We start from the raw sequence: 24,019 nt of genomic DNA on the forward strand, positions 1-24,019 counted from the left end.
TATGATGGAAGGAAGGGCATTGATGAAGCAGCTGAAGATGGTTGGGCCGAGGACACTACCCTGAGGAACTCCTGCAGTGATGTCCTGGAGCTGAAATGACTGACCTCCAACAACCACAACCATCATCCTTTCTGCTAGGTATGACTCCAACCAGTGGAGAGTTTCCCCCTGATTCCCATTGACTCCAGTTTTGTCAGGGCTCCTTGATGCCACACTCGGTCAAATGTGGCCTTAATGTCAGGGGCAGTCACTCCCACCTCACCTCGGGAGTTTAGCTCTTTTGTCCAAGATTTTGGTCATCTGATCTAATATTTACTTATGTGGCCCTGTGTCAGATTTTGTCTGATAACCCTTGTGTGAAGCACCTTGGGGTGTTTTAATATGTTAAAAGGCATTTTGTAAACACAAGTTATTGTTGTAGTGGAAGAATAGTAACAGATAAAGTCAGATTTATTTTTATAATAAACAGAAATAATGATTACTGTTTAAAATCACAGCTAACTTGATCTGCCAGTATCTTCATCGTAACTAAGAATGATGCCAAGAAGCAGAGCACACATTAAGTGACTACTGATAAACCAGGGCCACAAAAGACTGAAGCATATGACACAGGTTTTTAATGATCAGTTGATGTCTGTAAACCGTTAATTGCTAGTGGCAGATGGATATTAATACTGGACTGGCACTGGCATATATACTTCATTAGCGACAAAGTCACAAAACAGACTGCCGGGGATCTCAACCATCACAGATCATAAAATCACAATGTGCAGTTTAAAGAAATATCTAAATTGTGCGGACGACAGTAATGATTAAACTTGAGCATGAATCTGGTATTAAGCAATTTTCATCAAAGTGAAGCAGTCTTCAAATACACTGGGCAGAATTTCCTGCCTGTCGGGCGGGCGGACCCGACCCAATCTCTGGCGGGCGGGGAGACGATCCCCGCCAGAGAAGCGGGCCTCACTGCCCAGTTGGCCCGCCCAGCGTGATGCCCGGCGGGAAGCGCTATGCGCTCCCTGTGCGGGCAGGGGGGGATTCCCCAAAAGCGAGAGTTTGCTCTTTCGCACATGCGCATGAAAGAGCCCACATCCCCCTGAGGCTAAGTGCAGCCTCAGGGAGATCACTGACAGCTTTATAAACATATAGAAAAAAAAAACCTTAACATGTCCCCTCATGTGACAATGTCACACGAGATGGGACATGTTAATAAATTTCACACAAACTTTATTAAACTTTTTTAAACCCTACATGAAACCTCATCCTGCTGGTGGATGAGGATTTGTGTTTTTTCTATTTGCCGCTGGGGCTCCTGGCCGACCCGGCAACCTTAAGGTTGGACGGGCAGGTCCTTTAATTGTTTTAATGGTCCTGTCAATGGCCTCAATCGGCCATTGACAGGTCGGTGGGCGCACAGTTGATTTGGCTGTGCCCCCGCCTTCCTGAAAATTTAAATGGGGCGCGGTGACATCGGGGGTTCCGCCCAGCGTCATCCCCGCATCATTTTACGCCTCGGCGAGCGGGTCCCTGGGCAAAATTCAGCCCAGTGTCAGATTAGATCAAAATCATTTGCTACAAACCTGTAGGTTAAGGCAAAATACTGCAGATGCTGGAAATCTGAAACAAAAACAAAAAATGCTGGAAAAACGCAGCAGGTCTGACAGAATCTATGGACTCTCCACAGATGCTGTCAGACCTGCTGAGTTTTTCCAGCATTTTTTGTTTTTGTTACAAGCCCGTGCTTGTCAATATTGAGCCGCACTTGATGTTGTACACAAACGCATTACCAGTTATGTAGATTCAAGTTCTGCAATACAATTATAATTACACATATGTAAACTCATCAATCTGCTTTGTTCTGAAAGGATAAACCTCAGATTATAGATGTGAAAGCTGAGAGGCCATTTAATGTTAGAATAAAGTAAGGCTGGTGTACAGTTTTTTTTAAACTAACCCTCCTTTATTGTGCCTCATTCGGAATTGATATGGTGATTGGAGGCTGGTTTGTCCAGTACCCAGACATTACGGATACACTGAGCGTCAGCTGTGGCTGAATTGGCAGCACTCTTCCTGTTGAGACAGAAACTTCATGAGTTCACGTGCTACTCCAGGACTTGAGCACAAAAATCAGCGCTGACTCTCCAGTTGTGTGCTCCTGTTTAGAGGTGCCATGAGATTTTAGACTGAGACTTTCACTGCCCTCTCTGCTGGATGCAAAAAAAAAAGGTCCCATGGCACAATTTGGAAGAAGAGCATGGGAGTTATCCTCAGTGTCCTGGCCAATATTTATCCCTCAATCAACATCACTAAAACAGATTATCTCGTCATTATCACACTGCTGTTTTTGGAAGCTTGCTTTGCACAAGTTGACTGCCCAGTTTCTACAACAGTGGCTACACTTCAAAACTACTTCATTGGCCTTTGAGACATTTGGTGATTGTGAAAGACGCTATATAAATGGAAGGTCTTTCTTTAGTGATCAGAATAACAGTCGTACTGTGAAAAACACAAACGACAACGTCTGCGTTAAGAGCCTAAGAAAAAGGAGCAGGAATAGATTGAGATTATGGCTGATACCGATCTTAATTCCTTCTACCTGTCTTGATTCCATAAACCCTTAATACCTTTGGCCTAACAAAAATCTATCAATCCCAGTTTTGAAATTTTCAATTGACCTTCAGCCTCAACATTGCTGGGGGTGAGAGTTCCAGATTTCCACTACCTTTAGTGTGGAGAAGGGCTTCCTCACATCACCCCTAATGTATTTTTTAATTCATTGATAGGATGTGGGTGTCGCTGGCTAGGCCAGCATTTATTGCCCATCCCTAATTGCCCTTGAGAAAGTGGTAGTGAGCTACCTTCTTGAAACACTGCAGTTCGTGTGGTTAACCTGACTCATATAGTGACAGAAAAGAGAACTGTAGGGTGAGTAATTGTATCAAAGGTCTAAGGCAAGCCTCACAAAGTCTCTTATGACGGGCGAGTTGGAGTATGCCAAACAGGAAAAGTAGGTCACGTGCTAATATACCAACCAATCAAATCCACCATGTTGGACATCATCCAACTTGATACATAATCACGCCTGTTTCAGTTGGCCCTTCTTTGTAAATAGCTAAGCAATGCAACTTGGATTAAATAAATTGTTTGGCTTCATACATAACATCCTACAAATTACACCCAGGCACGCTGCTTTTTATAGAGGCTGCATGCTGTCTACAGGGTTAGAAATCAGGAGAGGGGCAGGGGGAGGTAATATGAGGAATCAAGAGACAGAGAGTCAAACTAGCCTTGGGGAAGGGTCCAAGGGCTGGGTTTTGCCACAAGGGAGGGTGGGGTGGTGGGGGGCAGGGGTGGTTGTGGACCCAGCAGGAGTGGCCCTCACCACACCAGAAAAATTGCTGTGCTGCAGTTAGTGATGTCAAGTGGGTCTTTAACTGGGTTGATGGCGTTCCTGACAATGCTGGGCAGGAAACTGTCATCTCCGTAAAACCACATCAGGAAAAATCGTGAGGAGGCAGCAACACTGGCCCGACAACATCTGGGGAGAATTTGCCAACCAGCCCAGATGCCTCCAAAGTCAGCTCCTGTCCTGTGGGAAAATTCACCCCTAAGAGTTCATAATCCAAGACAATTATACCACAATCTGTTCACACTTCCCCACTGTAGTGCTGCTAGTTGAAACGTATAAGATACTGAGAGGGCTCGACAGGATTATCTGCTAAAAGGATATTTCCCCTCATGAGGGAATCTAGGACTAAGGGGCACAGTTTCAAAATAAGGAGTCTCTGATTTGAGATGGAGATGAAGGAGAATTTCTTCTCTCAGAGGATCGCCCGGCTTTGAATTCTCCACCCCAGAGAGCAGGGGAGGCTGGGTCATTGAACATTCAAGGCTGGGATTTCTGATTGACAAGGGAGTCAAGGGTTATGGGGGCCAGGCAGGAAAGTGGAGTTAAGACAATATCAGATCAGCCATGATCTTATTGACTGGCGGAGCAGGCTTGAGGGGCCGAATGGCCTACTCCTGCTCCTATTTCTTATGATCTTGACAATCAAACCTCTTCAGAAGTACTCATAAATAACTTTTCCGACATCCATCACCATGTTGATGAGGGAGGGAAGAGAGGTCCACGATTATCTTACAAATGGGATGATACCAAGACCAAGAGTGTTCTATGTCACAGAGCTCACTAACATTCCTTCCATTTAGATCAATGGGGTAAAATTTGGGCAGGCTGCCCTCCACTCAGGCAATGCACTGAAACTAAAATCTACCCCTCCACTCCCCCACCCTTCCCCTACCTTTGAACATCATATGTCCATTTATGTGAAAATTTATGGCAAAATCCTGGATCTCCCTCCCTAACAGCACTGTGGGTGTACCCACACCACATGGACTGCAGCGGTTCAAGAAGACAGCTCACCACCACCTTCTTGAGGGCAATTAGGGATGGGCAATAAATGCTGGCCTAGCCAGCGATGCCCACATCCCATGAATGAATAAAAAAAAAGAATTCCCACATTTGTAGGGAATTTCAGGGTGATACACTCCTACAGACAGGAAAACAACCAACTGTCACTGAAAGCAAGGCCGCCCAATGGTGGATGTGCAAGAGGTCAGAATCAGAGAGTTTTGGAGGTTACAGAGGTAACGAGGGGCAAGGACATGAAGGGATAAAATGAGGATGAGTATTTTAAAATTGAGGCGTTTCTTACTACATCAAAATTGGTGTTTGGTGGATATATGGGAGGCAATTCTGGGATTTGGAGAGGATAGAATGCATCACTGGATCCCTCATTTCTGACCTTATAAAGAATTCCTTATAGACTGAGTTCCTTCATTAAATGATGAACCACTCAGTAACTTTACAACAATGTTTATTTAATACATTTTACATTTAGGAACAGAGGAATAGGAACATAGGAATAAGAAAAGGCCATTCAGCCCATCAAGCCTGCTCCGCCATTCAATACAATCATGGCTGATCGAAACGTCAATGCCTTTTACCCACACTATCCCCATTACTCTTTATGTTATTGTTAATCAGAAATCTATCAATCTCTACCTTAAACATACTCAATGACTGAGCTTCCACGGACCTCCGGGGTAGAGAATTCCAAAGATTCACAACCCCCTGAATAAAGAAATTTCTCTTCATCTCGGTGTTAAGTGTCTTCCCCCTTATTTTGAAATTGTGTCCCCTGGTTCTAGGCTCCTCAACCAGGGGAAACATCTTACCTGCATCTACCCTGTCTATTCCTTATAGTATTTTGTCGGTTTCAATGAGATCACCTCTCATTCTTTGAAACTCTAGAGAATACAGACACTGTTTCCCCAATCTCTCTTCATAAGACAGTCCCGCCATCCCCGGAACAAGTCTGGTGAACATTCATTGCACTCCCTCTATGGCAATAATATCCTTCCTAAGGTAAGGGGACCAAAACTACACACAGTACTCCAGGTGTGGTCTAACTAGCTTCTATACAGTTGAAGCAAGATTTCACTACTCTTGTACTCAAATCCTCTTGTGATAAAGGCTAACATTCCATTAGCTTCCTAATTCCCTGCTGCACCTGCTTGTTAGCTTTCAGTGACTTATGGACAAGGACACCCAGGTCCCTTTGTACATCTACACTTTCTAATCTCTTACCATTTAGGAAATACTCTGCACATCTGTTCCATCTACCAAAGTGGATAGCCTCACATTTTTCCACATTATATCCCATCTGCCATGTTCTTGCCCACTCACTAAGTCTGTCCAAATCCTCCTGTAGCTGCTAGGAAGATGTAAATCTTCCTCACGACACACATTCCCACCTAGCTTTGTATCATCCACGAACTTGGAAATATTACATTTGGTTCCCACATCCAAATCATTGATATATATTGTGAACAGCTGGGGCCCAAGTACTGATCCTTGCGGTACCCCACTAGTCACATCCTGCCAGTGCGAGAATGACCGGTTTGTTCCTACTCTCCTTTTTGCAAACCCAACCCTTTTAGAGTTAATCCAAATGTGTATTCCTTCAATCTAGACAATCTGCAGAAACTGTCCATGTCACTATATGGGAAGGAGCTGTTGGATTTTCACCCCTGCCTATTTGTTGGGGGCCATATTTTTTAAAGCAGAGTGCTTAAGATTGGACTTTAATTGTTCAATTACCACATGCCACATTGGACACAGCCGCACTTCATAAGAAATTGATTGCTTTGGAAAATCGTCAACTGTCCAATTAGACAACTCGCCAAATGGCTTCCTTGAAAGGATCCCGAGACATCTTGCACAATAAAGTGTTGTTTCAGCCAGCAACACCTGCGCCAGACCAACATCTGTATATTCCAAAGTCTGTTGGGAATTTGCTCAGGTAAGCTTTGAAGACAAGGATTAAGTAAGATCGTCCATGGTTCACAGGAAGTAGAAATAATATGAACATGGATTAATCGACTCATTCACCTGTCATGGATGTGTGCTTAATAAAACCCAGGAGATTACAGTTTAATTGTCAACTGATTTTGAGGGGAACTTGTGATGACACAGGTGTTCTCCAATTTTCGTCAAGATTAAGGGGGCTTATTTCCTATCAAGTGCACCATAAAGTAATTTTGGCAATGAACTGATATTTAATTCACCAAACAGTATTAAAAGTTCAATGTTGCCTCTTGCTTTGCCACCTAAATTGGAAATCATACCACAAGACCAGATAAGGAAAGTTCATGGTGAAAGAGACAAATGGAAGCCCTGTCGGAGGGAGAGGAGAAGATCTCCTTCGAGGTCGGCATTCCGGGGAGAGAAGTGGCCGTGAATCAAACACTAAAATAAAAGCAAAAATGCTGCGGATGCTGGAAATCTGAAATAAAAGCAAAAAGTGCTGAAAACACTCAGCATCTGTGGAGAGAGAATGTTTTGAGTTGAATATGACTTTTCTTCAGAATTTTTATAGTCCCTCTAACATAATTTTTCAATTTGTTTACAGGATGTGGAGAAGGTAAGGTTAGCATTTATTGCCCTTGAGAAGCTGGTGATTAGCCACCATCTTGACTACCCAACAGCTTGGTAGGACCTTTCAGAGGGCAATTAAAAGTCAACGACTTTGTTATAATCATGTGTAGGCCATACCAGGTAAGGATGGCAGATTTCCTTCTCTACAGGGCATCTAAAAAATATCAGCCAAAATCTTATTGACTGGTGGAGGAGGCGTGAGAGGCTCAATGGCCTACCCTGGCTCTTAACTTGTATTCGTATGTTGTTCGTACGTTACTGAACCAGATGGTTCTTTTTTATAACAATGGATGATAGTTTCATGGTCACCATTACCGAGACTGTCTTTCAATTGCAAAATTTTTAAAAATTAAAATCCCAGCAGCTGTGGTGGGATTTGAACCTCTATCTCCAAAGCATTTGCCTGGGCCTCTGGATTACTAACCCAGTGACATTGCCACTATGGTGCCATATAAACCAACTGGGTAAGGATAGCAGATTTCCTTCCCTAAAGGAGCATTGGTGAGCTCCTACAACAATCCAGTAGTTATATTGGGCTGGATTTTATGGTTACGAGTTGAGAAGCCTGCCTCCCTGTGGTAAAGTGAGGTACCCTGTCCCTTTAAGAGAATGCAAGTGTGCTGATCATGTGACAGCACTGACGAATCACTGTACAGCGTAGGGAACTGGGAACTGTCAGTCTAGTTCTGGAGGTTTCTGAGTGAGCACATATGATCTGGTGCTCTGTCCTATGTCTCAATAAACCATCACTGTTTATTCTTAAAAACAAAAAACTACTGCGGATGCTGGAAATCCAAAACAAAAACAGAATTACCTGGAAAAACTCAGCAGGTCTGGCAGCATTGGCGGAGAAGAAAAGAGTCGACGTTTCGAGTCCTCACGACGTTGAAGGGTCGTGAAGACTCGAAACGTCGACTCTTTTCTTCTCCACCGATGCTGCCAGAACTGTTTATTCTTACATCAGTCTCTCCCTGCTATTGATTGCAAGCAGCAGCTGAAGAGAACATAGGAAGGCACACAATTAGAGTTCGGTTGGCAAACAAACTCATTTACCCAAGACATAAAAGCGGTGACGAGGATAACAACATTGCAAGACCCCTGAGTGTGAGTCCGCAAGACGGGTGAGCAAAGCAATGGAGGGAGTGTCTCTACTTACTTTGCAAAATAGGTGACAGCCGGCAATTGGGGCAGAAAGCAGTGCCGCAGTTTAAATTTTTTTAAAACCTGCTGAATCGTGATAGAGGGGATCCCGCCAAAACTCAAAAAGAACGCAAAACCCAGCGAAGAAAAACCTACAGCTGCAAAGACAGAATTTTTAAAAAGGTGACTGCGCTTAAAGCGGCAATACATTTAAAAGGGTAAATACATGAAAAATGGCTATGGACAGAAAATAATGAGACCCCAGAGAGAGCGCAACTCTGTGGTAAGCCAAACACCTAAATTCGTCATTACCTGGAAAGCCTATTGGAAGTGCAGCCATTCACGATGCCGCAGTTTGGGCGTGTCAATCCATTTGACTCATTGCAGATGATTGGTCTCAGTATGTCGAACACCTAGCGTACTTTTTTACCACTGACGACAATCACAGGGGAGGAGAAGAAGAGGGCAATTCTTTTGTCCTCCTGTGGGAGCAAAACATGTGGGCTAATCCGCAGCCTCACGTCACCCAGCGCCCCAGACTTTCGATGAGTTAATAAAAATTGTACAGAGCCACCTGAGACCAAAGCCCTCAGTCACTGTGCAGCGCTTCAAGTTCAATTCAAGGAACAGGCTTCCAGAGGAGACAATAGCTGACTATGTGGCCGTTTTAAAGGCATTAACTGAACATTGCGAATTCGGAACTTCAATTAGTGATATGTTGAGAGACCGGCTGATATGCGGGATTGGAGATGACACTATTCAAAGGCGTTTGCTAGCCAAAACTAATCTAGACTTCAATAAGGCATTAGAATTAGCCACAGCCATGGAGAGTGCTGTTAGAAATTCCAAAGTTATAAAACATACACAAAATGGCGCCAGCCGTCCATCTGGTCGAATGGGACAATCCGGCAACAAAAGGTGCGAAAACTTCTGACTCCACGGAAAGATGGGAAACGCTGTCTAGCTCCAGACCATTAAAAACAACGGCACTGCAGTGAAAATGCACTAAATGAATGAGAGAAATACATCCTGGCCTCCAGTGAGCGAACGACAACTCAAACAGGCCGAGTGCTTTCTCTACCACTGCTGTGGCCACATAATGCGGCACTGCAGAGAAAGGCTAAAACAGCACTATAAAGGCAGAGGGAAAATCGTGAAATATGCCTCATGGAAGAGCCAGAAGAAATAGAATCAGACACCCATTCGTTATATAACCTCAAAGTGAGTAGAACCGAGCCAATCCAAGTAGCCATATAATCAATGGACAACCCATTAAGATGGAAGTTGATACGGGAGCATCGATGTCCACAATTGGAGAGCAGACATTTAGATATCTGAGTAAAGGAACCCATCCTCTGAAGTTAGAAGTTTCGGACACAAAGCTCAGGACATACATGGGCGAAGAAATAAGGAACAGTCTGCAAAATTACCCCTATTTGTAATGTCAGGCAGGGGACCGAGTCTCCTCGGAAGGAACTGGCTGGAAGAGATAAATCTTGAGGGCCCACTAAGCTCCCAATTCAAAACCAGACGTTTTTCCGCAAGAGAAAATGAGTACACAAAGCTCCAATGGGAGAAGCCTGTAGAACTGTTACACCGGGACAGAGTTCAAGCTAAAGTCAGCATCCTTCGAAAGGAAATAGAAAATCTATTAAAGGACAAAATTCAATCAGCTCCCAATTTGTGCCATGAAAAAGATATGAAGAAGAAAAAGAAGAATTAAGCCTGTCTCTGGCCGAATTAATGAACAAATTAGTGGAGAAGGGGCAAGGATATGTGATTCTCTTGGAAACTATTAATGAGAATTGGAAAGAATTGGAAGAGCTGAAGCAGCAGCTGCGTAAAAGCCCTGAAGTTGTAAAGTTAGAAGGCCCTGAATTCTCATACAAGCTGTAGGAAAACCCAACTACTGAGCGCGTTCACATTCAGCTCGCGCCTGAGTCTAGTCCAGCCAACAGCGAAATTAAAGAGAAGACAGAGATACGGGTCAGTGCTCCCAAGAAAAGGACACTCAGGAAGAAAGAGAGATTATTGACAGTCCTCGGAAAGTAAAACAAAAATAATTATTTTTTTCCTTTTCCTCTTTTTCCTCACACATCATGTAGCTCATCGCTGTATTGCGTTGTGTTTGTTTCCCTTTATCTGTTTCAGCTTGATGGGGAGGAGCAGCAGGAGTGAACCTGACTATAGCCGGAAGATGATGAAATCATCCACTGAGGGACATAGTGGGCAACTGCCTCTGAAAAGGAGGTCTCGGAAACACCAGCCAAAGTTGTTGGGCTCCGACGCTCAACCGGTCAAAGAAGGGCCTCCTGAGAGACTTGACCTGTAAATAGTTATTGTGTAAATAGTTAATGTGTTTTAAGCTTGTTAGCTGTACTTTTAAGTAAAGGGTGAGGGATGTGGTAAAGTGAAGTACCCTGTCCCTTTAAGAGAATGCAAGTGTACTGATCATGTGATAGCACTGATGAATCACTGTACATCGTGAGCAACTGGGAACTGTAAGTCTAGTTCTGGAGGTTTCTGAGTGAGCACGTATGATCTGGTGCCCTGCCCTATGTCTCAATAAACCATCATTGTTTATTCTTACATCAGTCTCTCCCCACTATTAATTACAAGAGGCAACTGAAGAGAACATAGGAAGACGTGCAGTTAGAGTGTGGTTGGCCAACGAACTCTTTTACCCAAGACATAAAACTCCCTCACTCCCCCCACCCAGTGCAAATTTAAAATAGGGTGTGATGACGTAAGGTCAGCAATACAACGTCATCAGAGCAGTCTCCAAAATTACAGAAGGCAAGTGGGAACAGAAATTGGCAGCCCGCCCGCCATTTTGAAATGGCCAAGTAGTAAGCTGTTGCGCTTGTTAACCACCCAGTCGTCTGCAGTTTCTCATTGCCTGCTGCATGTTTTGGGCATCAGGCATTTGAAAAGTTTGAGAGTTTTACGGCAGCTATGGTAAGGCTGCACAGGGCGGAAGGAAAAGGCCAGTCACCGGGACCATGGCTGAATATACCAGCAGATTCTGGTGGTGGAGGTGGCAGCATCTGTATGGATTTTTTAAAACTCACTTCTTTATTTTTTCATTGAAGTTCAATAAAGTTAAGAGAGATTCAGAGGGTCGGGGACCCTTAAACTTGTAACTGTGAACGACCACTGGCATTATCCCTCTGCCACATGATGTTACGGCCTACAATCCCGATTGAACATGGAGCCCCACTTTTGCATCTCTAATTAGTCTCCTTCCTGGCTGGTGAATGGCCACTAATTGACTGTCAGACGCTTGATTGGATGAGTTGAGATGGCAGGGGCGGCAACAAGCAGACCACTCATGTTCTGCTCCGCCTCCCTTACCCTGCCAAGAAATGTAACATCCAGCCCATGGTCACCATTGCTGATAACTCAGCTTTACAATTCCAAAAGTGACTTGATTGAATTTAAATTCACCAACTGCCATGGTGGGATTTGAATGCATCTCCCTGGATACTTAGTCCAAGCTTCTGGATCCCTAGTACAATAACATATCCACCAAGCAACCAGGCCACCTCTGTAGTAAAATGTCCCAAGGCACTACAGAGGCTAAGTTAGCTAGAAATGGTCAAAAACAGCCACCTATTCCATTTCTCTGGCCTCAGAACAACATTGGCAGAAATCAAGGAGCAGATAGCCTGAGTATTTTAGCCCCAGGTAATGTTTAGTCCTTGGAGCAAGACAGTGCGAAAGAAAGTGGAGAGATTTTCTCCAAAAACAAGTGAGCTACAAATTAGAAAACTGATTGGCCTTCTGTTTCATGAGAATATTTCATTCTAAAAATTGTAATGATATAAAGCCGATGTCTTGCATATTCACTAACTCCAAGAATCCGGATTTTAAAGAATTTTACTTTTCTAATTTAGACCTAAAAGCCTGGAATTACAAAGATATCTCTACAGCACAAAAACAAGCCATTTGGCACACCAGTCCGTGCCATTAGTTATGCTCCACATGAGCCTCCTCCCACCCCTCTTCATCTCATCCCATCATCATAGCCTTCTATAAGCGGAGCAATGAAGATTAGCTCTACGCAAGAGGCCAGAATTGGAGGCAGAGACCTCAGAGGGTTTCGGGGCTGGGGGAAGTTCCAGATATAGAGGGTAGCCAGCCCATGGAGGGACTTGAAAACAGGGATGAGAATTTTAAAATCGAGATGGTTGCCGGATCAGGAGAGAATGTAGGTCAGTGAGCACAGGGTTGGTGGGTGAAGAGGACTTGGTGTGAGGTTAGGATTGAAGCAGCAGAGAGCAAAGTGGTGTTATGTCGTGTAGTGCACAACATACTATCACTGCTACTGATTTTTCAGAGCACTTATTCTCATGCCTTCTGCACCTCTTCAATTCCAAGTCGATACTGTTAACTGCAATTCAAAGCAATGTGATTAAAGTGGAATGCATACAGAAAGTGAATATTATATAATATATCTTAATACAGAAATAAAAATAAAAGTTCGTAAGCATATTTCTATGTTAAAAATCATGTTTGTAACTCACACATCGTCTCAGTTTCACACTTGCTCTTTGTCATTCTTATTACTCACTGTGAGTAATGCCAGTTTAAAAATATCTCAATGTTTCATCCGAATGAATCCAAGTGCCTCTCTGCTTTCGGAATGATCCAGCTGCAGTGCCAGAGGGAGAAGTGCTAGGCCAAGTTATTTTTCATTCATTCATGGGAAGGGAGTACCACTGGCAATGGCAGCATTTATTCCCCATCCCTAATTGCCCTTGAGAAGGTGCTGGTAAGAAGGAGTTCCAAGCTTTTCACCCAGACACAGTGAAGGAACAGCAATATCATTACAAGTCAGGATGGTGTGTGACTTGGAGGCGAATTTGCAGGTGGTGGTGTTCCCATGGGTGTGCTGCCCTTGTTTTTCCAGGTGGTAGAGGTCACGGGTTCAGAAGGTGCTGACGAAGGAGCCTTGGCAAGTTGCTGTCGTGCATCTTGTAACTCTTCTGAGTTATCAACAGATCGCATGTAACTCTTTCGAGTACATTCACAGTTCTTGGTTTCCGGGAGTGGGACATGAACCCACAACCTTCTGATTCAAAGGCGAGGGTGCTATGAACTGAGCCACAGCATCTTGTAGGTGCAGATCCTGCCTTCTCATGATAACCAGTTCGACTTGATGTCAATGTCCAGACCTTGGGTGTCACCATGAGACCTTGTGGTGATGTCTGCCCTGGACGAAAGGGGTTGTGACTCAGACTTCATTCAGGACACAAAAGCTCAAGTAGACATTGTCTGTTATCGTTGACCTTGCCCACCCCGATGACAACCGAGGCACGTCAGCCATGAATCACTTCCTCCCCGAACACGTGCATTGAAGTCACCCAGGATGATTCGTCTCACAGCATTTGGAATGTTCCTCAGAAAGTCACCTGTGGAGTTGTAGAAATACTCTTTGTCCAGGAGGCAGGCATACAGAGTTGGAGCAAGGGCACACATGATGTTGACTGTGCCTCCATCAGACAATAGCTGAAGGGAGATGAGGCACTCTGAGTTTCCCACTGGCGACTCAATAGACTGTGTCAGCCAGTTGCTCACTGCAAAGCTTACACCATATTCATGATGGTCTTCAGCACCAGTAGAAGTTGTAATTAGCCTAGCGGGTGGAGCCTATGTCCGCTAGTCTGTTTTCTTTACAGTGGCAATGTCGACACCAAGCTTGGTCAATCAGGGTCCAGATCGCCACAGATGTAGATGTGATCCTTGTGCTCCAGATGTGCCATTATCTGGCCCCTCTCACAGCAGCCAGTCCCCCACTTCCAGTGCCCGCTGGTGAAACCCAGCCTGGCCACTATTCCCTCGGTGGAGCCCCCACCTCAGCAAACTAAATTAAGTTAAATTCAACCCCCTCACCAGACCATCGCCTCAGCAATTTAACCTTTTCTGTATAACCTCAATATGAAACCACCTCAGTGAGCCCCATTTGAGCTCTACATCACCCCCCAAAAGCTCCCCATCGCAACATTAACTCCCCCCACAACAAGCCCTCACCATCGCTCTAGTAACTGAGGGTCCAGCCTCTCCTGCTGTCTATCAGGGGTCACGTGATGTTCTGCGAGGCTCCGTCCAATGATCTCTAAGCTCGGGTAATCCAGGGGCGGGGCTTCCTGATGAGAGCCCTGATGGAGCATGTAGCACCTGGAAAGCTCTCTGTAATAAAGTTTCTCTTTCTTGTTGAAACCTGTCCACTCTGTTGAGTCATTACAATAGCACTAAGTCCTCCCAATAAATTCCCTCACCACAGTACTAAATCTCCCAAGAATCTCTCAAAAAACTTCTCACCACAGCTCCAAATCCTGCCAAAAAAGACCCACAGCACAGCACTAAAACCCACCAAATAAACCCCTCACCACAGCAACCAATCCCCTAGCCCCCCCCCTTAAAAAAAATCCTCACCACAGCAATAAATCGGCCAAAAATCACTCCTGAACACGGCAAAATCCCCCCCCAAAATGAATTAATGACCGCTCATTGTGACACTAGATGCCCCCAGTCAGCTTCTCACTCAGCGGTAAAAACCAGGCTAGAGAACACGCGGCACATGAAGCCTCATGATGCCTCAGGGGAGCCCCAGCTGGCCCTGCAGCACCAGGAGAGCAACTACCCCGGATTGCAGACGTGCTGGAGGGAAAGCTATCTCCCCGTCCCCCCTCCCCCATTGCTGCTCCACTCCTCGACTCTAAAGAACAGCTCCCAGGGCCAATCCAACTCCCCCTCTCCCCCTCGGATTCCATCCAGCCCCGTGCTCAGACTTCACACCGCACCAGGGCACCCGGCTCCCCCTCCCCTCACCCCAGGAAAAACCCCGCTTGAAAGCGGCCTTCCCTCCCACTCACCGACTCTCGCCTGCTCACCTCTCATCCTTCATATAGGGTTGCCAACTGCGATTAAATGTATTCCTGGAGGTTTCATCACATGATTTGCCCCCACGTTCCAGCCATTTGTCGGTCAACATGTCCATTCTTGTGACGTACGGCCTTCCTACATCAACTGGAAAACAAAAAGACTCATTACCCAATCGGATGATGCTTGACTGTCAGCCAAACAACAGCTGTTATTTCCCATTTTCAATATTTTTATATCTAGTAAAGAGAAATGTTCAAGGAAAATGACAGAAAATCCCAACCCTTTTTCATGTCCCCGTGATGTTTCCCCAGGGTCGCTCACAACAGTGTCCTGGAGATTGATCTTCAATTCTTGGAGACTCCAGGCCAATCCTGGAGGGTTGGCAACCCTAGAACCTAGTGAGACTACAGCCAACATGAGAAAAACCTCCGCCCTGAAATTCTGGCCAGGGTATTTACCAGTGTCTCTGGCAGGCGAGAAAAAAAAAATGTACACGCGTTCCTCAATGCTGGCTCCCTGCACCCCAAGATCAGTCACAGGGACTCGAAACGTCCACTCTGTTCCTCTCTCCACAGACGCTGACAGACCTGCCGAGTCTTTCCAGCATTTTCTGTTTTTATTTCAGATTTCCAGCATCCGCAGTATTTAATTTGATTCATTTGCTAAACGATGTGCACCGCAAGACAGTCAGTAGCTGGCTGGGGGTTGGAGGGGTGGGGGTGGTGTGGGGAGGGGGTGGTGTGGGGAGGGGTGGAGGTGGTGTGGGGAGGGGTGGTGTGGGGAGGGGTGGGGGTGGTGTGGGGAGGGGTGGAGGTGGTGTGGGGAGGGGTGGAGGTGGTGTGGGGAGGGGTGGGGGTGGTGTGGGGAGGGGTGGAGGTGGTGTGGGGAGGGGTGGTGTGGGGAGGGGTGGGGGTGGTGTGGGGAGGGGTGGGGGTGGTGTGGGGAGGGGTGGGGGTGGTGTGGGGAGGGGTGGGGGTGGTGTGGGGTGGGGTGGAGGTGGTGTGGGGAGGGGTGGGGGTGGTGTGGGGTGGGGTGGAGGTGGTGTGGGGAGGGGTGGGGGTGGTGTGGGGAGGGGTGGGGGTGGTGTGGGGAGGGGGTGGTGTGGGGAGGGGGTGGTGTGGGGAGGGGGTGGTGTGGGGAGGGGTGGTGTGGGGAGGGGGTGGTGTGGGGAGGGGTGGGGGTGGTGTGGGGGTAGTGTGGGGGTGGGGAGGGGTGGGGGTGGTGTGGGGAGGGGTGGGGGTGGTGTGGGGAGGGGTGGGGGTGGTGTGGGGTGGGGTGGGGGTGGTGTGGGGAGGGGTGGGGGTGGTGTGGGGTGGGGGTGGTGTGGGGAGGGGTGGGGGTGGTGTGGGGAGGGGTGGGGGTGGTGTGGGGAGGGGTGGGGGTGGTGTGGGGAGGGGTGGGGGTGGTGTGGGGAGGGGTGGGGGTGGTGTGGGGAGGGGTGGGGGTGGTGTGGGGAGGGGTGGGGGTGGTGTGGGGAGGGGTGGGGGTGGTGTGGGGTGGGGGGTTGTAGTTCAAACACAGGTGAAAAAACTGGCTAGAAGATCATTTGTGCCCAACTGCAAGAGGGTCAGGTCACAGAGTAAAACATGGATCTTACATATAAATGACATATTTAAATTGCTGGAGGAGTGGGGTTGGGGAGAGGGGGGAATGACTTCTGACTCTCAGCAAAACGTATGGTTAGTCCTAAAAATAAAACCAGGCTGCAAGAAAAGGGAGGGAGGGGGGAGAGAGAGAAACACACAGAGAGAGAGAGAGAGAGGAGAGAGTCCCCTTTATATTTTCCTGCTGCTCCCTCCCACTCCTGCTGTCTGCCAACAGCGTCCTGTCAAAAGTAGCTGCACGTCAGCCTCTCATTTCCTTTTACGTATAGGAAGTGCCCGGGTTAGAGGTCGGTTTATACACATACAGACATACACATCTTAGCAAAGAGCAAGGCAAGAGCAGGAGCTGGGGGCTGGGGGGTGGGGGGTGGGTTGGGGAGTCTCTCTCTCTCTTGTTGCTGCTGCTGGAGGCTGAGGCTGAGCTGCTGCTTCTCCCCCTCCTCAACCCCCGGGACCCGGAGTCGCTGCTCAATCTCTCTCTCCCCTTGCAACTAGAGACAGTGACAAGTAGGGAGGCAGGGGGAGAGGGAGGGATAGGGAGAGGGAGGCAGGGGGAGGGATAGGGAGAGGGAGGCAGGGGGAGGGATAGGGAGAGGGATAGGGAGGCAGGGATAGGGAGGGGGATAGGGAGGCAGGGATAGGGAGGGAGAGGGATAGGGAGGCAGGGATAGGGAGGCAGGGATAGGGAGGCAGGGATAGGGAGGCAGGGCTGAATCAATTTCTGTGCAATTCAAACCCTGTGCAGGAGAGAGAGAGAATCATGTGATAGAAACGGAAGTGGCCAACAGCTGATGACTGGCCCAGGTGAAGTATCCATGTTTAGAGAGGACACTCTCTCTTTCTCTCTCTCTCTTTCTGTCTGTGTGTCTCTGTGTCTGTGTCTCTCTCTCTGTCTGTGTCTCTGTCTCTCTCTCTCTGTGTCTGTCTGTGTCTGTGTCTCTCTCTGTCTGTGTGTCTGTCTCTCTCTCTGTCTGTGTCTCTCTCTGTCTCTCTGTCTGTGTCTCTGTGTCTGTGTCTGTCTCTCTGTCTCTGTCTGTGTCTCTGTGTCTGTCTCTCTCTGTGTCTCTGTCTGTGTGTCTGTCTCTCTGTCTGTGTCTCTCTCTCTCTGTGTGTCTGTCTCTCTGTCTGTGTCTCTGTCTCTCTCCCTGTGTCTCTGTGTCTGTGTCTCTCTCTCTGTGTCTGTCTCTGTGTCTGTCTCTGTGTCTGTGTCTGTCTCTGTGTCTGTGTCTGTCTCTGTGTCTGTGTCTGTCTCTGTGTCTGTCTCTGTGTCTGTCTCTGTGTCTGTCTCTGTCTCTGTGTCTGTCTCTGTGTCTGGGAGCTCCCTCTGGACGAGTTTGTGAACAAACTCCCCAAATCTTTTGTGCGCCTTTCGTTTTTTTTCCTGCTCCTGAATTATTCCCCTGCGCCTGTCAACTTTTCTTTTGTGTCTCCCCCCCCTCCCCCCCCTTCCCCCCCTTTGCAGAGAGAGAGAGAGAGAGAGAGGGGGGGGGGAGAGGGGGTGGGTTGGTGGGGGGGCGGGGGAGGAGAGGTGGAGGGAGAGAGGGAGGAGGTGGTGGGTTTGAGGGAGGGAGAGAGAGACGGGGGGGGGGGGGTTGGTGGGGGGGGGGTTGGTGGGGGGGGGGGAGGGGGTGGGTTGGTGGGGGGGGGGAGGGGGTGGGTTGGTGGGGGGGGGGAGGGGGTGGGTTGGTGGGGGGGGGGAGGGGGTGGGTTGGTGGGGGGGGGGAGGGGGTGGGTTGGTGGGGGGGGGGGAGGGGGTGGGTTGGTGGGGGGGAGAGAGAGACGGGGGGGGGGGGGGGGGGTTTCCCCCCGATCTCTTCCCAGCTGAAATTGACACATTTGTTGCCAGCGCCGCTGTTGCCATTGGGACGGGGGGGAATCCCCAGGGCTCCCCCCAGCCCCAGGCTCACTGCCCAGGGGGCAATTCACCCAGAAACACAGGCAGCAGCTCCAGTGTCTCCAACAATAAGCATCCCCCCCCACCCCGGGCAGAGGGGGTTATTTACTCTGTGTTTTTTTGTTGTTTCAGATTTCCGAGGATTAATTGGAGGTGATTTTCCTGCCGCCCCCCCCAGTGTTACTCTCTCTCTCTCTCTCTCTGTGTGAGTGTGTGTGGGGAACAAAAGGGACACAGTGATCGCTGCCGACAGCCTCAGCCAGAAGGAGAATCCCACATTCCGCCTCCTGGAGGAATTTTTGGAGGTTTTTGGTTTATTCCGATGGAAAATTGGGAATGCAGCATTTGACCGACCCATTTCCTGAGGGGGGCTGAGAACCCGAATGAATGACAAAGGAGAGAGGGGCCGGAGTCTCCACTTCCAACCACTCTCAGCTGTTTGCAAAATCCACTCAAATGTGAAGAGCTTGTGAGTCAACAACAGAGAGAGAGGCCCCTTAACCCCAGGAGCTGTGTCCAGATCCATTGTTCCAAAGTGCCTGCTGGACCTTGGATTCCTCCACACACCTTGACTGCTTTCTTTGTCTGGCTCATCCCTGCCGATGTAAATGTGATGGAACTGATGTTCGCCGAGTGGGAGGATGGTGAAAGGTTTTCCTTTGAAGATAGTGACCGGTTTGAGGAAGATTCCCTCTGTTCTTTCATCTCTGAGGCAGAGAGCTTGTGTCAGAACTGGCGAGGGTGGAGGAAGCAGTCTGCTGGTCCCAATTCACCCACTGTTAAGATCAAAGGTGAGCCACTTCTGTTAGATGTAATAAGCAAATGTCCTTGGCAGATATATATTTTTTTTGCTGATTAACTTCATGTAAATAATTGTTTTTTTTTAAACAAAATTGAGAGCACGCCTAGTATTCCTGGTGTAAACACAGCCCCATGTCTCTCAGACAATGCAGTCACATTGTCTCCACAAACTTTTGCATAAAAGTACATTTCAATGGTTTTCCTAACCTGAAGCTACCTACCAAGGAGGATGCAAAGCCAAACAGGCTGGGTCTAAACTTGTTTAAAGCTCTCCTTTGTACCAGGATGCATCCCCCATGAAAGACTGCTGTGCAATATTGGATTGTACTCACAAATGTGTGAATGGCCAGTGTTGTGTTTTGTTTTGGAGACCAGAATTATTTGAGACCTTTGGAAATCTGAGAGACTTTTAATTTGTGCATTATTTATAAGGTCCGTGCTGTAACAATTCTGTGATTCTATCTGTTCTTACATTTTATAAATTTACTGTGCGTTAGTACTTTTCACCACAGAGCATATTGCAACATTTACTGGATAGTTGACATTTGGTGCTATACAGGATTACACCCAGGAGCAAAATCATTTTTAAACTGTTAATGTTTCTTCATATTCTCTATTGAAAGCAATGTGTGTCTATGAATTGAATGAGTTGCTGCGTGGCTATTTTTAGTGGTAAGTTTTGCCCTGGGGGACAGTCTATGGCCTGTTCATTGTATCAGTATATCAACTTCCATTGTGTTCATTAACATTCATTTATTGACTAATCGAATGTGCTCCTGGCTGGTTCTTCCTCCACCTCTCACCCTCCACCTTTCACCCTCCACGAATCTGAGCTCCTCTAAAACTATGCCTGTATTCTAACCCATACCAAGACCCATCCATTCTCTCTTCCCCTGCGCTTGCTGATCCATGTTGGCTAACTGGTCCGGCAGTGCCTCTGTTTTTAAAATTCTCATCCTCGTGTTCCAATCCCTCCAGAAACGTGCCCCCTCTCCATCTCTGTAACCGCCTCCAATTCTGGTGCCCTGTGCATCCCCGATTTGTATCGCTTGGCGACCATACTTTCAGCTGCCTACGCTTTGGAAACCCCTCCCTAACCCTCTCTCCTCCTTTTAAAGCGCACCTTAAAACCTACCCCTTTGACCATCACCTGTGGCTCGATGTCAAATTTTGTTCACGTACCAGTGAAGCGCCTTGGGACGTTTTTAGCTATGTTAAAGGCACTGTATAAATGCGAGGGCCAATACGCGGTATTTTTTTGTGTCGGAGGCCAGACTGTGCCTTGTCTTTGCAGTGATTTGGACAGCCACCTTTGGCTGATGATTTTGATGTAGGATGGGGCTGTGGAGAGATATGGAAACAAAAGACTGGGCTGGATTCTTTCAGAGGATGGGTAGAGTCGTGACTGTTTTACACAATCATTTGTGCAGCGACTGTAGACTAAAAAGCAGCAAGACTGGAAAGGTCTAAAATAAAGTAGTGTGTAGGTTGATGGTACCTGAGCATAAGCTATTTCAAGCAGATTTCTTTTTTAGAAATATTCAGGCTGGTCTGTTGTTGGAAGGGTTTGGGGGGGTGGTGGGATTATTAATTATATGGTTCCTGCACGTTTTTGAGTTTTATGATCTGTAAGCAAATGTTTACATAGTGTCTTTGGGAAGCAAGTTCTTTTGTTCTTGATGTATGCAACATGAGCGTTGAGAATTATTGAGGTTTTTTTTGTACCCAGGCTGTTGAATATGTTTTGTGGATCCAGAATTACAGCAACTTAATTTTACAACATGATTTCCCAAGGATCATATATGTGAGTCTCTGCCTCCCTCTGCCTCTGTGGCCCTTCTTTCCCATTGTATCAGACTGAGAAAGTAAACCTTAGCAATTGTGGATAAACCCTACAAGTCAAAATGCAACAAACCTATTGTTAAGAAATAGCTGATACAGTACAAGTGATTATTTTTTTTAAAAGAAACCTGTTTTGATTTTATCAATAGTTCAAATCTTTGCTGTACCCTGTTATAGGAGATTTGAGCACTATATAAATGCCAGTTGTTGTTGTTCAGCTGAATTTGTTTGCGAGCTGTACCGATCCAGTGACGTTTAAACCTAGATAAATAAATGTCTTTCAAAAACATTGAGGCTGAGGGGGTTTTGATGAGTGAAATTGAAGTATGCGCGTCCCCTGTAACTTGACACAAAAGTTCAGCATTTCCCATTGAAACTATTTCAAAGCAGTGTTTTTTTTTATTGAAAGCTACATTGCATCAGAGCGGTTTACTTGAGGTTGTAGATTTGTGTCTGTAAAGATTTAACCTCAATTCCTGTAGTGGAAGGTGATTGAGAAGGGAATGAAAGGCCCTCACAGAGACAAAGACTATTTCCTGTAACTAAGGAGTATATTAAAGGAGCCAAATATTACTATTGGGCCAATTTTGTGCATTAGCATCAGTCTGCTACAGAAAGGAAAATAATTGAAACTGGACCATGATATTTTAATTCATCCACCTTAAATTCTCTGTAGTGACTCGACTATGATTATATGTTTCACCCCTGGTCTTAATCAGTTTTCATGTTGTACAAGTGGAGTGAGAGACTCTAACTTGAGGCCATGTTTGTGCTAGGTTTACTTTTATTTAGTGTAGGTTGCTCCAGAACAGGAGCGATGGCCTCTGGGATTCCCATAGTTAAAATGGGAGTGAATCTGGCTCGCTATGTTTAGTATTAACTGCAGAGCTCTGCTTAATAAATGAGTTGTCCTCAATGCCATCAAGTCTGAGGAGCCCAGGCGACTTATGTCAGTTGGGGAGTATTGAGAATATGAAGTCAGTGCCAAGGTAACCCCCTCAGCTCAAAGTGTATTTTCTGGGCAAAACTGGACAAATAAATGTTTACTTGTTTACTGCTGGGGTGATGGTCGCGTGGTGGTTGCATCACTGGACTGGTAATTCAGCAGCCCAAGCTAATGCTGTGGGGGCCATGAGTTCAAATCCCACCATGACAGCTGGTGTGAAATTTAAAATTCAATTAATAAAAGCTCATCTCAGCACTGGTGACCATGACACTATCATCGATTGTTATAGAAACCCATCTGGTTCACCAATGTCTTTTCGGGAAGGAAATCTGCCACCCTCACCCGGTCTGGCCTACATGTGACTCTCGATCCACAGTAACATGGTTGATTCTTAACTGCCCTCTGAAATGGCCTAGCCAGCCACTTAATTCAAGGGCAATTAGGGATGGGCAACAAGTGCTGGCCCTGCCAGTGACGCCCACATCCCATGAAAGAATAAATTAAAGAAAAAAACTGTAGGGGTTAAAAATTTGGAGGAAAGAACATTACAAACTTGCGGTAAGCTGATGACACAGCGCTACTGTGGAATCAGAAGAGGCCCTACAAAATGTCGTAGGTCAAGTCAAATCTAGAAGTTTAGAATATGGATTGAGTATGAACACCAAAAAGACATTAGAAGAAACTAGAGTGAAGATTGAAGTGAAAGGTGTCATATTGGAACAGGTAGATAAGTTTGCCTATGCAGGACAAATGGTAACACAAGATGGGTAGATATGATGCTGAAGTCAGGAGGAGGATAGAGATAGCCAGAAGTAATTTTGTGAAGATGAAGGATGTGTTATCAACAAGAAAACTCAAGCTTGTAATAAGGGAAAAATTCATAAGAAACTACATTCTATCCACTTTCCTGTCTGCGTCAGACACCTGGACAATAAATAAAGATCTGTGGAAGGAATGTGAAATGTAGATGCTAAGACGTATGCTAAATATTCCATATGCAGATCGCGAGACTAATGAAAAGGTGCTTGAAATTGTAAGGACAAAAGGGACTCTTAAAAACTGACATCCAGACAAGAAAAGGTCAGTATTTTGACCAAATCAAGAACAAAAATGCCTGGAAAAACTCAGCAGGTCTGGCAGCATCTGCGGAGAGGAGCACAGTTAACGTTTCGAGTCCGAATGACCCTTCAACAGAACCATTTGATCAGAGCTGAAAAGCTACAGAGATCTCCTAGAGGACAAAGCGGAGGGCAGCAGAAAGAAAGGTTGACCTAGGCGTAGTTGGATGACGGACTCCACGGAGCGGTTGCAGACGAGCTACAGTGGATGTGTGAGGATGGAGCAAGACAGATAAATGTGACAAACCATGACAGCAGATCTCCTGGTCAGAGTAGCTACAAGCAGGACCAGACAGGGATTATATTTTATTGTTCATAGAGCATAGAAAGAGGACAATTGAACCAGTGTGACTGCTGGATCTCTCAAACAGTTACCAATGAGTTTCATTCTCTTGTTCTTTCCCCATAACCTAGACACCTTTTTGGGTTATATAATCCATTCCCTTTTGAAAGTTACTATTGAATCTGTTTCCACCTTGCTTTCAGACAGTGCATCCCAGATCATCATAACTCACTGTATTAAAAATGTGTCCTCCGGTTACCGACCTCCATTACAATAGGTGGTGAGAAACTGCTTCCACTATTAAAATCCTTCATGATTTTTGAGCACATTTATTAAACTTCTCCTTAACCTTCTGTGCTCTAAGGAGAACAACCCCAGCTTCTCCAATCTCCATTTTAACTGAATTTCTTCATCCTGGGTGTTATTCTGGTAGATCTCCTCTGCATCCTCTACCAGGAGTTGGCATCCCTTTCTAATGTCTGCATGTGGAAATTGTTCAAAAA

General features: G+C 46.4%; 1 protein-coding gene and 1 long non-coding RNA gene across 3 annotated transcripts in view; one reads left to right on the forward strand and one right to left on the reverse strand.

Annotated features, from left to right (window-relative positions):
* Positions 1–13,251: 13,251 nt before the first annotated feature.
* LOC144668474 (uncharacterized) lies at positions 13,252–15,640 on the reverse strand. The gene is made up of 3 exons (XR_013573510.1): positions 15,522–15,640; positions 15,037–15,454; positions 13,252–13,355 (listed from the first exon to the last, which is right to left on the reverse strand). It is a non-coding gene; the product is annotated as an uncharacterized LOC144668474 (long non-coding RNA).
* A 3,339-nt stretch (positions 15,641–18,979) lies between these two features.
* Positions 18,980–24,019, forward strand: part of zswim8 (zinc finger, SWIM-type containing 8) — a 188,356-nt gene continuing 183,316 nt past the window's right edge. Inside the window, exon 1 of one of the 2 annotated variants that reach the window (XM_078531005.1) lies at positions 18,980–19,317. In XM_078531005.1, the coding sequence (XP_078387131.1) occupies positions 19,140–19,317 (178 nt within the window). In that variant the 5' untranslated portion in view covers positions 18,980–19,139. The remainder of the gene's footprint in view (positions 19,318–24,019) is intronic. The other variant, XM_078531003.1, reaches the window with a different exon arrangement.

Source organism: Cetorhinus maximus, chromosome 27 (assembly GCF_964194155.1).
Source record: "Cetorhinus maximus chromosome 27, sCetMax3.hap1.1, whole genome shotgun sequence".
NCBI lineage: Eukaryota > Metazoa > Chordata > Chondrichthyes > Lamniformes > Cetorhinidae > Cetorhinus > Cetorhinus maximus.